General features: G+C 41.9%; 2 protein-coding genes across 2 annotated transcripts in view; one reads left to right on the top strand and one right to left on the bottom strand.

Annotated features, from left to right (window-relative positions):
* The first annotated feature begins 1,459 nt into the window (after positions 1 to 1,459).
* yars1 (tyrosyl-tRNA synthetase 1) lies at positions 1,460 to 7,954 on the top strand. The gene is made up of 14 exons (XM_053335018.1): positions 1,460 to 1,523; positions 2,853 to 2,926; positions 3,046 to 3,192; positions 3,324 to 3,499; positions 4,654 to 4,783; positions 5,108 to 5,188; positions 5,401 to 5,493; positions 5,590 to 5,725; positions 5,837 to 5,922; positions 6,059 to 6,194; positions 6,290 to 6,399; positions 6,582 to 6,775; positions 6,876 to 7,017; positions 7,138 to 7,954. Exons 2-14 carry the CDS (start codon positions 2,870 to 2,872, stop codon positions 7,246 to 7,248), a joined length of 1,599 nt encoding a protein of 532 aa, XP_053190993.1. The 5' UTR covers positions 1,460 to 1,523; positions 2,853 to 2,869; the 3' UTR covers positions 7,249 to 7,954.
* An 853-nt stretch (positions 7,955 to 8,807) lies between these two features.
* The window catches only part of kiaa1522 (KIAA1522 ortholog), a 37,731-nt gene continuing 33,105 nt past the window's right edge, over positions 8,808 to 13,433 (bottom strand). Inside the window, exons 9-10 of the mRNA XM_053335025.1 lie at positions 9,881 to 13,370; positions 8,808 to 9,400 (exon numbers count right to left, since the gene is read on the bottom strand). Of these exons, the coding sequence (XP_053191000.1) occupies positions 9,360 to 9,400; positions 9,881 to 13,370 (3,531 nt within the window). The 3' untranslated portion in view covers positions 8,808 to 9,359. The remainder of the gene's footprint in view (positions 9,401 to 9,880; positions 13,371 to 13,433) is intronic.

Below are 13,433 nucleotides of genomic sequence, written 5' to 3'. Positions count from 1 at the left end.
CAGCATCATGTGAATAATTAGCCACACATGAGTAAATAACGAATGAAATATCACGTTTTAAGACACTTTATGTATATATAACCTTCTTTAAAATGTGTTTTCTTCCTCTCATCATAAGGTTTTTGCAACTATGAAACTTAAAATGTCAGCAGGTTTGAAAACATGACCATAAAACAGGAGAAAATGAAACAGGATTATAATTACAAAACACAAACACATATAAACGTGAACAAGTTTTTTTTTTTTTTTTTTAAAGGCATACATAGGTCAAGTATTAACATGTAGCATAGTTACACCCTGCCTTTGAAACATTACCTTACAGATTGCTCACGTGTTGATCATAGTGAGTTAGTATTCATGGTCCACTACTGCCATCTGGTGTTTGAGGTTTGTTAATACTTTTTAAAAAGTGTTAATGACAAAGATTACACTACCTGTTGTTCCTGTTTTATAGCTTATGATAATAATTTATATAATATATATTCATATTGTATTATTTTTCACATATTATTTTGTATCCAGAAGTTGGGTTCCCCTGCCTGGAGCCCAACTTCTGCTTCTAAAACCTACAGACAAACAAATTATAACCCTTACCTTACCCCTGAGTGGGAGAACACTGACAGTGGTGCACCATAGTTTTAGAACATTATCTCTATTTGATGTATCCTCTGTCATTTAATGTAAAATTACTTCATTGATATAATAAATGAAATGTGATGTGAAATAAAAGAGAAAATAAGACACAGTTTACAGCAGACTGCAAAAAAGACAAACAAATCTTGGGAGCCCATAAACCTCCAGAATGGAATAGTTGTTGTTAGAGGCCCGAGAGGCAGACGGTGAACTGTCTGGGGCCGCAAAGCAGTTTCAGTCTTTCATTTAGCTGCAGAAATATCAATTTAAATGATTCCTTAAAAAGGAATTTGAAACACTAATAGTTAGTTTGTGGTAACACAGTGAATGCATACTCAAAAAAAGTCAATCCTTATGAATATACCATGAAGTGTACCAGTCTCTTAGTGTATAATTGAATCACACTGCCACTGTGTGCATTGAACGTGATGGAAACAGGGCACATACACAATGCACAATGTGGTGGAGTATGTGTGTGTGTGTGTGTGTGTGTGTGTTGTATGGGTCTGAAGGGGTTCAATGACATTTGTTGTGTTTTGCACTGGAGCCCCCTTCAGGCCTATCTGGGATGAAAAATAAAGTGAATTAAATGTGAGCACATATAACTCATTACTGCTGACACTTTTTAAAATGATAAATAATTTTACCTACTTGTCACACTCAATAATTACTACAAACTGCCCTCGGTGCTTGCCACTAGTAGAAAACATCAAGGATAGTCGTTACACGATTTACTCCCTTAGACAGAAACATCATTGTTCTGCACTCGATTGCTTTCCCCTCTGGAGTCTAGCTGAGTCGACAGCAGAGCTGAAGCTAGCCGCTGATGCAACACACTGACAGGCCGGCTTCCCTCACTCTCTCCTCTCTGTAACAAGTCACGTTTTCAGGTAATTCAGCGGGTTTGTGAAGCCCTTCCCGACTGTATGTTAGACGGATAATGCTACGAGATAAAGCTAAAGACGTCGTTACAAAATATTGTCGCAGTTTAAACCTGAAACATCTCAGGAGCTCACATAGCTGTTAGCTGCACATGGTTTTGTCGCTAGCGGCTTAGCTGATTCATTCATTACCAGCGTGACGATAACGACGAGCTGCTTATTTTTGGAGCGTATTATTATAATTAAGGTAACTGAATAGCTTGTGGTTGACATATAGAGGAAATATGGTAAAGGCATACTGTTAGCTAACGTTAGCTGGTAGCTCCCCTGCCTACTCACTTGAAGCAAAGTCAGCTTATCAAGTTTAAGTTAACTTACTGGGTTACAACATGCTTAGTAATACATGTTAATAACAGATATGGTGTCCTGATAAATTCGGCATGTGCGCATTTAATTTAGCTTCAGTACATTTTTCACAAATGTAACATGGTTGCTTGTTAACGCCCACAGTGATGTTTTTAATAGGAAAGATTAAATTAGGAAAGAGGTTAGTCAGCTTTAGGCGATGACGTGTTACTGAGCTATATGAACATAAAGCTGCAGTAGTTTGGTATTTATATTTAATTGTATTTTCTGTCTTTCTCATTCAGTAGCTCTTATTTTACAGTTGGTTTCTGTTTGACACTCCTACATGTTTATTTTTATGCACTCATTGGTCTCTTTATTAGGTACACCTGTGCAATCTAATTCAATTCAATACAACACCTCTGCTATAATACTACATTTATGAAGCTTATACCAGGGTCATGAAATTCCAGGAAAAGTTATTGAATTAGAAAAATTGTTTTCCAGACCTGGAAATGGTTTGGAATTAGGTGAATGTTTTGGAAAAGTTTTGAATTAGGGATGGCCCGATCTGATATCATAGATAATGGATCATAGTGAGTGATGGTGGTGTATTAGGCTGCATTGTATTGAATGGTGTTACTAATATTTTGTACACTCCAGTAACATATTTTGCAATTTAATGCACCCCAAAATGCCTACATCACTTAATACTACCTCAGTAATAAGCATTAAGTAGAATTGTCACTTTTTGACAGTGTTAACAAAAACTGAAAATGTATAAACTTGAAAAACAGTGGAATTTAAAACAGAGCTGTTGTATTGGATTGCATTAAATTGTACAGGTGTAGCCGGTGACTGTATCTCTGATTGCTGTGGTTGGGGACACATCCTCAATTGTATTGTCATTGATTATTAACATAAAGCTCTCTTGAATCTGTCTCTGCCCATCATTCTTAACTAATACTTCAAACTTTACTTCTGTCTTCTCAGTCAGAAGGCCCTGCGCCATGGCAGATCAGCTAAGCCCAGATGAAAAGTTACACCTCATCACGAGGAACCTCCAGGTTGGACATACACACAAACACATACACACACACACACACACACACTCTCACACTTTCACACAGTGACTAAAACTCTCCTGCAAGCTGGACTCATGAATTCCTGCTTGTGTGTATTGCAGGAGGTCCTTGGAGAGGAGAAGCTGAAGCAGGTTCTTCAGGAGAGGGAGCTGAAGGTGTACTGGGGCACAGCAACCACTGGAAAACCCCACGTTGCTTACTTTGTCCCCATGTCCAAGATTGCAGACTTCCTCAAGGCCGGATGTGAGGTGAGAGTCTTGCCTGTTCTTCTGTTTTCCTTGTTTGAGTTTGACATTTGATTTAATCTGTACTTCGCACTTAATCAAAGCTGTATTTACGAGTGGCTCATATGTTATTGTTTCTTTGCCTTTTTCCTCAGGTCACTATTCTGTTCGCAGACTTGCACGCTTACCTAGACAACATGAAGGCTCCCTGGGAGCTGCTGGAGCTCAGGGTGAAGTACTATGAACAGGTCATCAAGGCCATGTTGGAGAGCCTCGGTGTCCCGCTGGATAAGCTCAAGTTTGTCAAAGGAACAGATTACCAGCTCAGCAGGTCAGTTGTATGTCTGGGCTGACTTCACTGTCAGATTTATGTATTCTATAATATACAGTAGTTAACTATTAATTTGAAGAAAAGACCTAAAGTCTTATTACAAAAAACCCCTCTAAAGAGCAAAATCTGCTGAGCAGCAGCACAGCACCCTCTGCTGCCATAAGTGAGTATTACAGGATGCTGGCACATTTAATTCTGTTTATAACAAAGAGACTAAAAATCGGTCAAGTGTGACTTAACATTTTGTTTGGTCTCACTGGTGCGTCTAAAGTTTCTCTGCTCTGTTCCTGTTTGTACTTTCAGATAGCAGCTTAATTTACTGTTTACTGATCGCTTTCAGCTGTATCAGAGCTGTGTTCAGTTACTGCTGATGAAAACATTTCTGTGTGTGTGTGTGTGTGTGTGTGTGTGTGTGTGTGTGTGTGTGTATGGTTGTTCAGCTACTAAATGAGTAATACTGCTGAGCTGACTCCCTTCAGTAAATTACAACAACTTGTTATCTCACCAAAATGTAACGAAATACATTATAGCAGCCACCACATTATGTTTTCCACAGTGTGTAAAGATGATGTGGATCATAACGTAAATCTGGCAGTATAATGCTAGCTGTTAGCAACTACATTTTAGTACACAGCTGCTATGGGTGCAGATGTTGATGATCACAAAAACAAGATCAGCCTGTTTGTACTTGTTCTCTTCCTCTCTGCAGTGTTTATATTTGATCCACTGAAAAAATAGCTCCAAATATCTCCAAGTCTTGTTGTGTCAACATGTCTTTATTGAAGAATGGCACCACAAACAAAGCTCTGCTAACGAAGCTCCATGAACTCGGCAATTAACACATTTCCATTTCAAGTCCCTCACCGTTAAAGCCTTCCATCAGTTTGTCAGTGGAACGCTTTTAACATAAAGCAGCAGTAGCAGGAACTAGAGTTACATCCAGATAACTAGTATTTCTCACAGTAGCTAACATCAGCTCAGATCAAGTTACACAGTGTAAGAACAGGCATTGTGGGTGCAGAGTGGGAATGAAAGAGGTGCCATTCTCCCCATTTCAAGTCATTGCACCATCATAATGATTTTTAAAGCTGTTTTTTTTTTAGGTCAAATAGTTGCACAGTGTTGCGTTAATCTCCTCTTCTCATGTGTGTCAGAGAGTACACTCTGGATGTGTACCGCCTGTCCTCCATGGTGACAGAACACGACGCCAAGAAGGCTGGAGCTGAGGTGGTCAAACAGGTGGAGCATCCTCTGCTGAGTGGTCTGCTGTACCCTGGACTACAGGTAATAAAACTATAGTAGTATCAACTGCAGGTGCACAACTAAAAAACTAAAACATTAATTAAATTAGAATTAAATGAATTATTATGTGATTCCAACTAAATGTCCATTGGCAGTGATAGAAAAAACTCTAAATATAGTAAAAGCTGTTGTTGTCATGGGATGTGATACAAAGTGCAACTTGACATTTATATTTATGTATATATGTGTGTATATATGTTATATAATTATTATTATTTTTTGAACCTTTCATAGCTGTTTTCTTCAAAACTGTATTTTCCATTATGTGTGATTGGAGTTGTGAGTATAGTTTGTCTTCATCCTCAGGCCCTGGATGAGGAGTACCTGAAGGTGGACGCTCAGTTTGGAGGAGTTGACCAGAGAAAGATTTTCACTCTGGCAGAGAAGGTATCATCAGTCTGTTTCTTTGTCTTCACACATTTTATTTATATTTATTTATTTTCTCTCTCTCTCTCTCTCTCTCTCTCTCTCTCCCTCTCTCTCTCTCCCTCCCTCTCTCCCACCCTCCCTCTTGCTGTTTTGTACACGTGTAGACACCGACCACAGCATGGTATGTAATGAGATATCAAGTGTAACTATATCATTTCATTTGTCTGCAGTACCTGCCCTCTCTTGGCTATGCTAAGCGCGCCCATCTAATGAACCCAATGGTACCAGGACTGACAGGTGCCAAGATGAGCTCCTCAGAAGAAGTATGCTTTCACATTTATTATTTGTCAGAGAAAAAAAATAAACCAGTCTGCATTTGTATTAACAGTTTTCATTTTATTATCTGTTTGTGGCGGCAGGAGTCAAAGATCGATCTACTGGACTCAAAAGCAGACGTGAAGAAGAAGCTGAAGAAGGCTTTCTGTGAGCCGGGCAACATCCAGAACAACGGAGTCCTCTCCTTTGTCAAATATGTCCTCTTCCCTCTACGCGGAGGTACAATCTCACCCTTTACTTTCCTTCTGTTATCTTCTGTTTCCCACCACTTGTAAACAGAATGTAAAAGTAGGTGATATTTGAGATGGCTGTGTGGTTTCTCTCTCTTAGATTTCTCCATCAAAAGAGACCCCAAGTGGGGAGGAGACAAAATCTACTCTGTGTTTGAAGAGGTGGAGAAGGACTTCGCTGAGGAGGTAAATTATATAAACACCGGTTTATTTCAAGATTGAAACCGCCACCTTAACTGCACCCTTTCACCTCTAAGATGTAGTTGGCCTCCTTTTCTTTTCATGTTCTACTCTGACTGTTGATCATCTCTCTCTTTGTCAGCTGATTCACCCAGGAGACCTGAAGGCCTCAGTGGAAGAAGCACTCAACCAACTGCTGGATCCAATCAGAAAGAAGTTTGAGACACCTGAGCTCCGCAAACTCACCAACTCTGCCTACCCCGACCCCTCAAAGACAAGTCAGTCCTCATTGTCTGTGACAGGGTTTGCATTTAATGGGATGACAACTAGCGTCATGTGAGTCTCACCATTATTTGTGTTTGTTTGAGATCAGAAGGAGCAGGAAAGGGTGCCAAGGCTGGAGGAGGAGGAGGAACACAGGATGATGAGCTGGCACCCTCCAGACTGGACATCCGGGTGGGCAAGATCGTCAGTGTGGGGAAGGTAGGACTTCAATACACCACTCCCCTGTTAAGCTGCAGGTTCTTTGCATCAGAATAGAATGTGTCCCTAAGATGAACTCTTTAAAGAAAAATGTAATGAGATCTCCTGAAATATGTTATTACCCATGCATATTCTAGCTCTTTCTCTCTGTTCACGTCTTTGTTTGCTGCCCAATCTTCCAGCATCCAGACGCCGATTCTCTGTACCTGGAGAAGATTGACGTAGGAGAGGCAGAGCCGAGGACGGTAGTCAGCGGACTGGTGGCCTATATCTCACAGGAGGACTTGCAGGACAGAAATGTGCTGGTGCTGTGCAATCTGAAACCCCAGAAGATGCGTGGGATTGAATCTCAAGCAATGCTGCTATGTGCCTCTATGTGAGTTTCATTCCCAGTTTAGCACAAGAAAATACACACTCGACACATCTCCGTTTCCTACGTTAATCCTTCTGTTCTTTGTGTTCTGCCTGGTCTCCAGTGAAGGGGAGCCCAGGAGGGTGGAGCCTCTCGATCCTCCGGAGGGGTCATCGCCAGGGGATCGGGTCTTTGTGGAGGGGTATGAGGCAGGCAAAGCAGATGACAGACTCAACCCAAAGAAGAAGGTGTGGGAGAAACTACAGGTATGTTTCAGCCAGGCCTTTACTCTTACGCTGCTGTTGAAATCAGATCTCTAATTTAATGAGTATTGGAGTAAAATCTAAGTAAAATAATCTCTGATTATTTGATCTGTCCTCTCCCAGGTCGACCTGAAGATATCAGACGAGTGTGTAGCTCAGTGGCAAGACAAGCAGCTGATGACCAAACTAGGACAGATCACATGTAAGACACTGAAAGGAGGCAACATCAGTTAAATACTCAGACATGACCCTCACCACTGACGTTGCTCCTGCGGGCCACATCACAACAACAATACTTTCATCAACAAGTTGCCATGGCAATGACTGTCAAACTTCATCGGGATGTTTCTTGGAAGATGACGGGACATTACTGCAGAAAGTCTCAGATGCTTTGGACTGACTTAGACAAATTGGTTTATCTGGTTTTGACGTTATTAGGAAAAAAGTGCATAATTCCTAAAATCAAGAGCCACTCACAACAAAGATATCAATATTGAAACTGTACTTGCAAAGAGACATGTGACCCACTATGATTCATTACTGTTGTTTATTTACCAGGCATAGTACTGTGCTATTAACACACTTAACTCTACCAATGTCTGCATTCTTAAATGTTGCTGTACTGGTTGACACATTCCTGGAAGTAGCTGATAAGGAATATCTCAGGTGTCTAAGAAGGGAATGAATGTTTCAGTACTCTTCCTGGTTAAAATGACACTGTGTTGTTTGCCTTTATGGTAAATGTCAGTAGCCACTGTGCCAAATTCCACTAATAACAATGGTTTCCAGGACAGACATCTGATGTGTATAAAAATCAACAAGCCTTGTACTATAGGACAGTTGCATTGGGTAGTGTTGTACAGAAATCAATATTCAGACATTAACTGTCTTCATCAAATAATGCATCATCTCTAATATGAAATAAACGCTGGATAAAGTCTGTGGTCTGCAGGAATTAAATATTTTTGTGTTGGTCGATAGAGGCATGTAAAATAATTGGTTTAAGTAACAAGATATGACAACTAGATATCTGTACTACATCTGAAAGAATCAATGCAGAACACTGTTTTTAATACACTTAAATTTTATTTATAGAAGTAATAACTGTACATACGTAATTCTTTATAATCATCAAAATGTCTATTTTTGACCCACGATGAGTCAGTATAATTCATTCACCAATGATTTTGCTGGGGAAAGCATTTTGTGCAAATAGTGATGAGCTGGAATTTCCAACAAACACACTTGGGCCAAAGATTTTAGATATGGAGAAAGAGATCAATTCACATTTAATAAAAAAACTGACCTCACACTAAGTCTACTCCAGTGTATCAATCATCCAGGGCCAATCTTCACAGCCCTAAAAGTGGTTTTAGATGAAATAGATTCTTAAATATTTCATATTTGGTAGGAAAAGGTGACCGGACAGTGCTACTAGTGGAAACAACCACACATAAATAAATAGGATACTTGTGTTACTTGTTTTTAAAAAATATCTCTCAGCATGTGTTTGGTTGAGCTTGACTATATCAAGAAACAGATTCTCCAGAAGCATCTAATTGATATGTTAACAGTTGCTGCAATCATTTCGTAAGTCTTAGCCATTTATCATCTGTAGCTTTACAAAAGTGCCTCTATCCTAACTGACAAAACTGACATCTTCCTCTTGTGAGTATGCAGCATCCCTTTTTTCAATTACTACTCCACATACATTATATCTATCCACACAGTGAAAAGCAGGACTGAAAATGAGTATGAGAATTTGTTTTTACTCAGATCTCTCAGCAAAGAAAGTGATAAAATGCTGATTTGTCCTGTAGTGGATGTCGTTGTCAGTATTTTGCTGACAGCTGCATTAGTCCCCATGAGAATTATGCATTATATTACAATAGGGAGAAAAAAAGACCTAACGGATAATAAATCTCTGTACAGAAATGCTTTGCTAAGACGTATCCTTTCTCTGAGCTGCAGTGACCACTACCTAATTCAGCCTCTGGGAGGCGATCTGTTACAAGCCAAATATTTACATTTCAGCTGATGTACACCATTTCATCCTGAGGGGCCTTAATAAGAGAGAAACTATAGCTTAGAAAAATACTCCAGAATAAAGCTATCATTAGAAAGTGGGAGCTACGCATTGTTTTTTTTATTTTTTTGCATAAATATGTAGGAAGGCCATTACAGGCTAAGGCGTTTGGAGAAGACTTAACACACAACACTCAGACAGTTGAGTTCAGTCTCATTAATCAAAATCAGTCTTTGCAGTGAGTTGTCCTTTTTCTTGCTTGTGGTCTTTGTTCTTCTGGCACAAACCTTTTCCTTTGTTAATTATACCACAAAGTCTTTCAAAACAGTGTTTCAATTGTGTCCGCTGTCACTCTTGTAGCTAGAAGGGGAAGACAAGAGGAGGGTAGACATTATGGCATCACTGTAATACAGTTACAGGAACACATGTAATGAATATTCTGTCCTAATCTAATTCACTTCCTGAGACATGATCATGAGCTTTAGCTTATGGCTGATTGAAGCACATGCTTGCACATTTGACTGGATAAAGCTCTAGAGAAGCCAGGAGAATCTGTATTGTGTTTGTGTGCAGTCTCTCTGTTGTATAGAGAGCCAAAAATATGCTCATTAAAGCTCCTTTACACGGCTTAGCTGTTCAACGTAATGATAGAATTTGCATTCTGCTATTTCATGGTGAGAGCTGCATGTTATTGATCTGTGGCAGCACTGAATCAGCCTTTTACAAGTTTCGCTGTATTCAGCAGTACACTGAAACACATGAAGCAAGTCGCTGTCCTTCAAGACTTTCACAAAGACTATGACAGAAAATTATGAATAAAAGTAATATTGCTGCTCTTACTTGTTGTCTCAGGAGGTGTTACTGCCCTTGTATGGTGTATTGCTCCGATTGTGCCATTTCCGTCCACACTCAAATCCATCTTTGTTGAACAAGCAGGAAGACTCTGAGAGGGAGTGATGCTGCTATGGGATGGTTTCTTGGCTACTGGTGGAGGAAGTCTGTCAGACTTCACACTGCCATTGGAGAAAGCAGCAGTATTTGATTGGTCAGAAAACTGCATGAGCTCAGCCGCCAAACTTTGCTTCAGACTTGCCTGAGCTTCAGGAGAAGAGGCAGCCGCAGTCTCTATGACAACCTTTTTTGTGCTCCTGGAGAAGATAAAGCTGGCAGTAGAGGCTGGGGACTTGTGCATGTCACATCCTTCTGGTGATTTCAAGGGCAAAGCCCCTGGTTCACTAACATAGCTGTATGCGGATGATCTCATACCCAGTCGGGATGGGAAACCATCTCTTGAAGACATGGCTGCAGTTTTCATCCGTATGGCTTCTTGTAGGCGCATGGAAGGGGTGTTAAGTGTCACAGATGATGCTTTAATTGTCTGAGGTGGAGATTTCAGAGACAGGGACTTGCGGATGGGCTTTTGTGGGATGTTGTGAGGTCCTGGGCTTGACACTGGGCATTGTTCCTGAACTGGAGCTCCCTCGATGGTTAACTTGTCTTCTGAGGGAGCTTGCACCTGATCTTCAACCATGTTGACTGATCTGAGGCGAACCATCTGAAGTAAGGAGGGGGTGACAAGAGGTATGTTTGCATCCTCTTTAGGAATGGGTGCACTTTTGTTGCGGGCAAGGAGCTCCTTGCTCCTGTTGTCTCTGTTTGCTACACTGGGCTGCCTTCTGAAATTAACCCCAGGGGTTAAGTTCTCTACTGGTAGAGGAGGTGCTGCTGGGACAGTAATTTGAGGGGGAACTTCGGTGCTGACGGGAGGCTCAGAGGGAAATTGAGCTTCAATTTTCAGAGATTCTGGCTTCAAGAAGTTGCTAGGAGATACTAAAGCACAGACTGGTGATGGACTCTCTGCTCTAGTCGTAGATGGTAAAGGAGGCCCTTCCATTGGTGGAGGGAGGACACTGTCTGAAACAGATGAAACAGTCTGCAATGGACTGCAAGAACTCCCATCAGCGGTAGCTTTTGAAACTTGCATGACAACGTCTGGTTTATTTTCATTTACTACTGTTTGCGTGACAGAAGGAGGCAAGTCTGAATCTTGTCCATGTAAAGATATCCCAGCTTCACCTGAGTCCTTAATTGCCTCTTTAACTTCTTCTAGCACCACATTCGGTGTGTTTGGTACAACCATCTCTGGGGTACAACTGTTCGTCACATCTGGCACATTGTCGGCCATGAAGGGTGGAGGTGGAGGAGGAAAGTCTATCTCATCCCCCCCATAAAAGACTGAGTCCCCTTCTAAAGGAGGTGGAGGAGGTGGCCAGCAAGACTCTATGACTTGGATTTCCTCCTGTACCCTCTGTAATTCATCAGGTGGAACAGATACTGATGAGGGAGGTGTCCTTCTTGACATCGGAGGTGTAGGTTGGTAGGTAGGGGGAGGGGTAGGTGGTGGCGAGGTCTTACTTATTTTAGGGGCATCTACAGAAAGTGTCTGCATGGATGGGACTTCACTTATGTCCACCTCATCCTCGTACTTATCAACTAAAACTGTAACCCCACTCTGTGAAGAGGTTGTAGGGTTCTCAACCTGTAAATCAACTTCTATCGTAGCAATGCTACAACTTTCCTTTTGCTGTTTCTCAACTGAGTGCTCTGTCAACACACTTGCTTCTCTGTGCAGTACTGTCCGAGGCTTCTTCATGACAGGAGGGGGATCTTTCTTTGGAGTTGGAGTCCCTTGACTCTCTTTGTCCATCACAACAGGGCTACTAGTCTGCTCTTGTCTCTGAACACCTGCATTTGCCTCTTCTCTGTCCTGGATTAACAACGTCTCTTGTTTTGGACCTGGACATTCCCTACTCTCGAGATCCTTATGGACACTCTCAGGAAGTGTTGCTAACAATGTCTCGGCCTTTTCTTTGCTTCCTGACAATTCTGACACAGCTTTTTTTGTAGTTGTCTCTTTTTCAACTAAAACCTGCAACTCCTTGCTGGCTTCAGTCTGGGTTCCTGCTTGTTTAACTGTGCTGTCCTGTACCTGTGCTGATTTCTGAGTTACTTTGCTAACATTAGGGCAAGGTCCACACAGGAGCTCAAAGGTGTGTCTGTTGTGAACCCACGTCTCTGGAGGAGGAGGACATGGTGCTTTGACCTTGGGAGGTGGCGGGATGTTCAACAGCTCTCTGACTTCTGCACTCAAAGCTGAAGACTTATTTGGTGTAAGTTCTTTTGCAGCAACAGTGGGCGGAGATCCCTGGGGAGGAAGGCTAGGGCTACTTGTGGAAACATCTGGATTGACAGGCTCAGACGTACCAGACGATAGAGAAGTAAGTGAGGAGGAAGGAGAAGCTGCTGAGGAGGAGGCTCGCGACATAGATCTCTCTGGTTTAACAGGTTTCTTCTTCTGTTTGTCTGGGGAAGTTGGGGAGATCCCTTTTGGGGAAAGTGTTGGGGTGCCACTCTGACTGGAGTAGCCACTGGAAGGGGACATGGTCCGTTCAAATTTCCCACCTTCTGAGGGAGTTTTCTGTGGGGAGGAGGTGCTTGATTCTGATTGAGGGTCTGTTGCTCCACCTTGAGAGCTGGTGCCAGTAGAGTTCAATACAAGGTTTGGGATCTTACCAGTATTTGCAGTTACGGATTTGATCTCATCCTTTGTTAGAATATTTCCTGTAGCAGTTGCTACCTCTCCAGATGCAGAACCATTGAGATCTTTACGCTCCACTTGAAACTTTAAGTTGCCCCTGATCTTATTCCCATGCAGAGAGTTTGTTCTCTGTGGAGGTGCTGGGGGTTGCTTCGTCTTCATAACTGAAAGACTACGAGTGCAGTTCCGTTTGTTCTTTGCATCCTCCCCAGCAGCCGCTAATGCATCACACTCCAAATCTTCTCCTGTAACTATATTTTCATTTTTACTGCTGGGGCAGCTAATTATGCTGACACTGACAAGGTCTTGGTCCCTACCAGACTGTTCAATCTCACTTTCCTGCACACTGAGACCCATTTTTTGTGAGTTATAGCTGCGTGTGCTAGCTTTGGAGGAGATAGGGGAAGAGTTTGAAATAACAGTCTTGGATGACTCGCTCCAGTTTGACCCTGAAACTGACGTGGGCATCGGTGTGGAGGTGCTGTGGGAATTGTCAGTCTGGGAACCATCACCATCTGATCTTCTAGTCAACGAAGGACTGACTGATGAGTCCAAGGATGCCAGGCTGTTCTTGCTTATTGTGCGAACACTCCCGCTGAGGTTGACACTGTTGCCACGTGTCCGGCTGCTGCTGCGGTCAATCTCAATGACGTCAATTGCGGCTGGCAACACTGCATTAGGGATGATTGTTGACAGGTAGGTGGCCTGAGGAGAGATGGACATCACTGGGCCCTAGAAAAAAACAAACAAACAAACAGGGATTTTACAGCTATGTGTGAACAGTCAAGATGGCCA

The sequence above is a fragment of the Scomber japonicus genome, chromosome 15 (assembly GCF_027409825.1).
Source record: "Scomber japonicus isolate fScoJap1 chromosome 15, fScoJap1.pri, whole genome shotgun sequence".
Lineage (NCBI taxonomy): Eukaryota > Metazoa > Chordata > Actinopteri > Scombriformes > Scombridae > Scomber > Scomber japonicus.
Note: the sequence above shows the minus strand (reverse complement) of the source record. Positions and strands in the feature narration are given on the sequence as shown.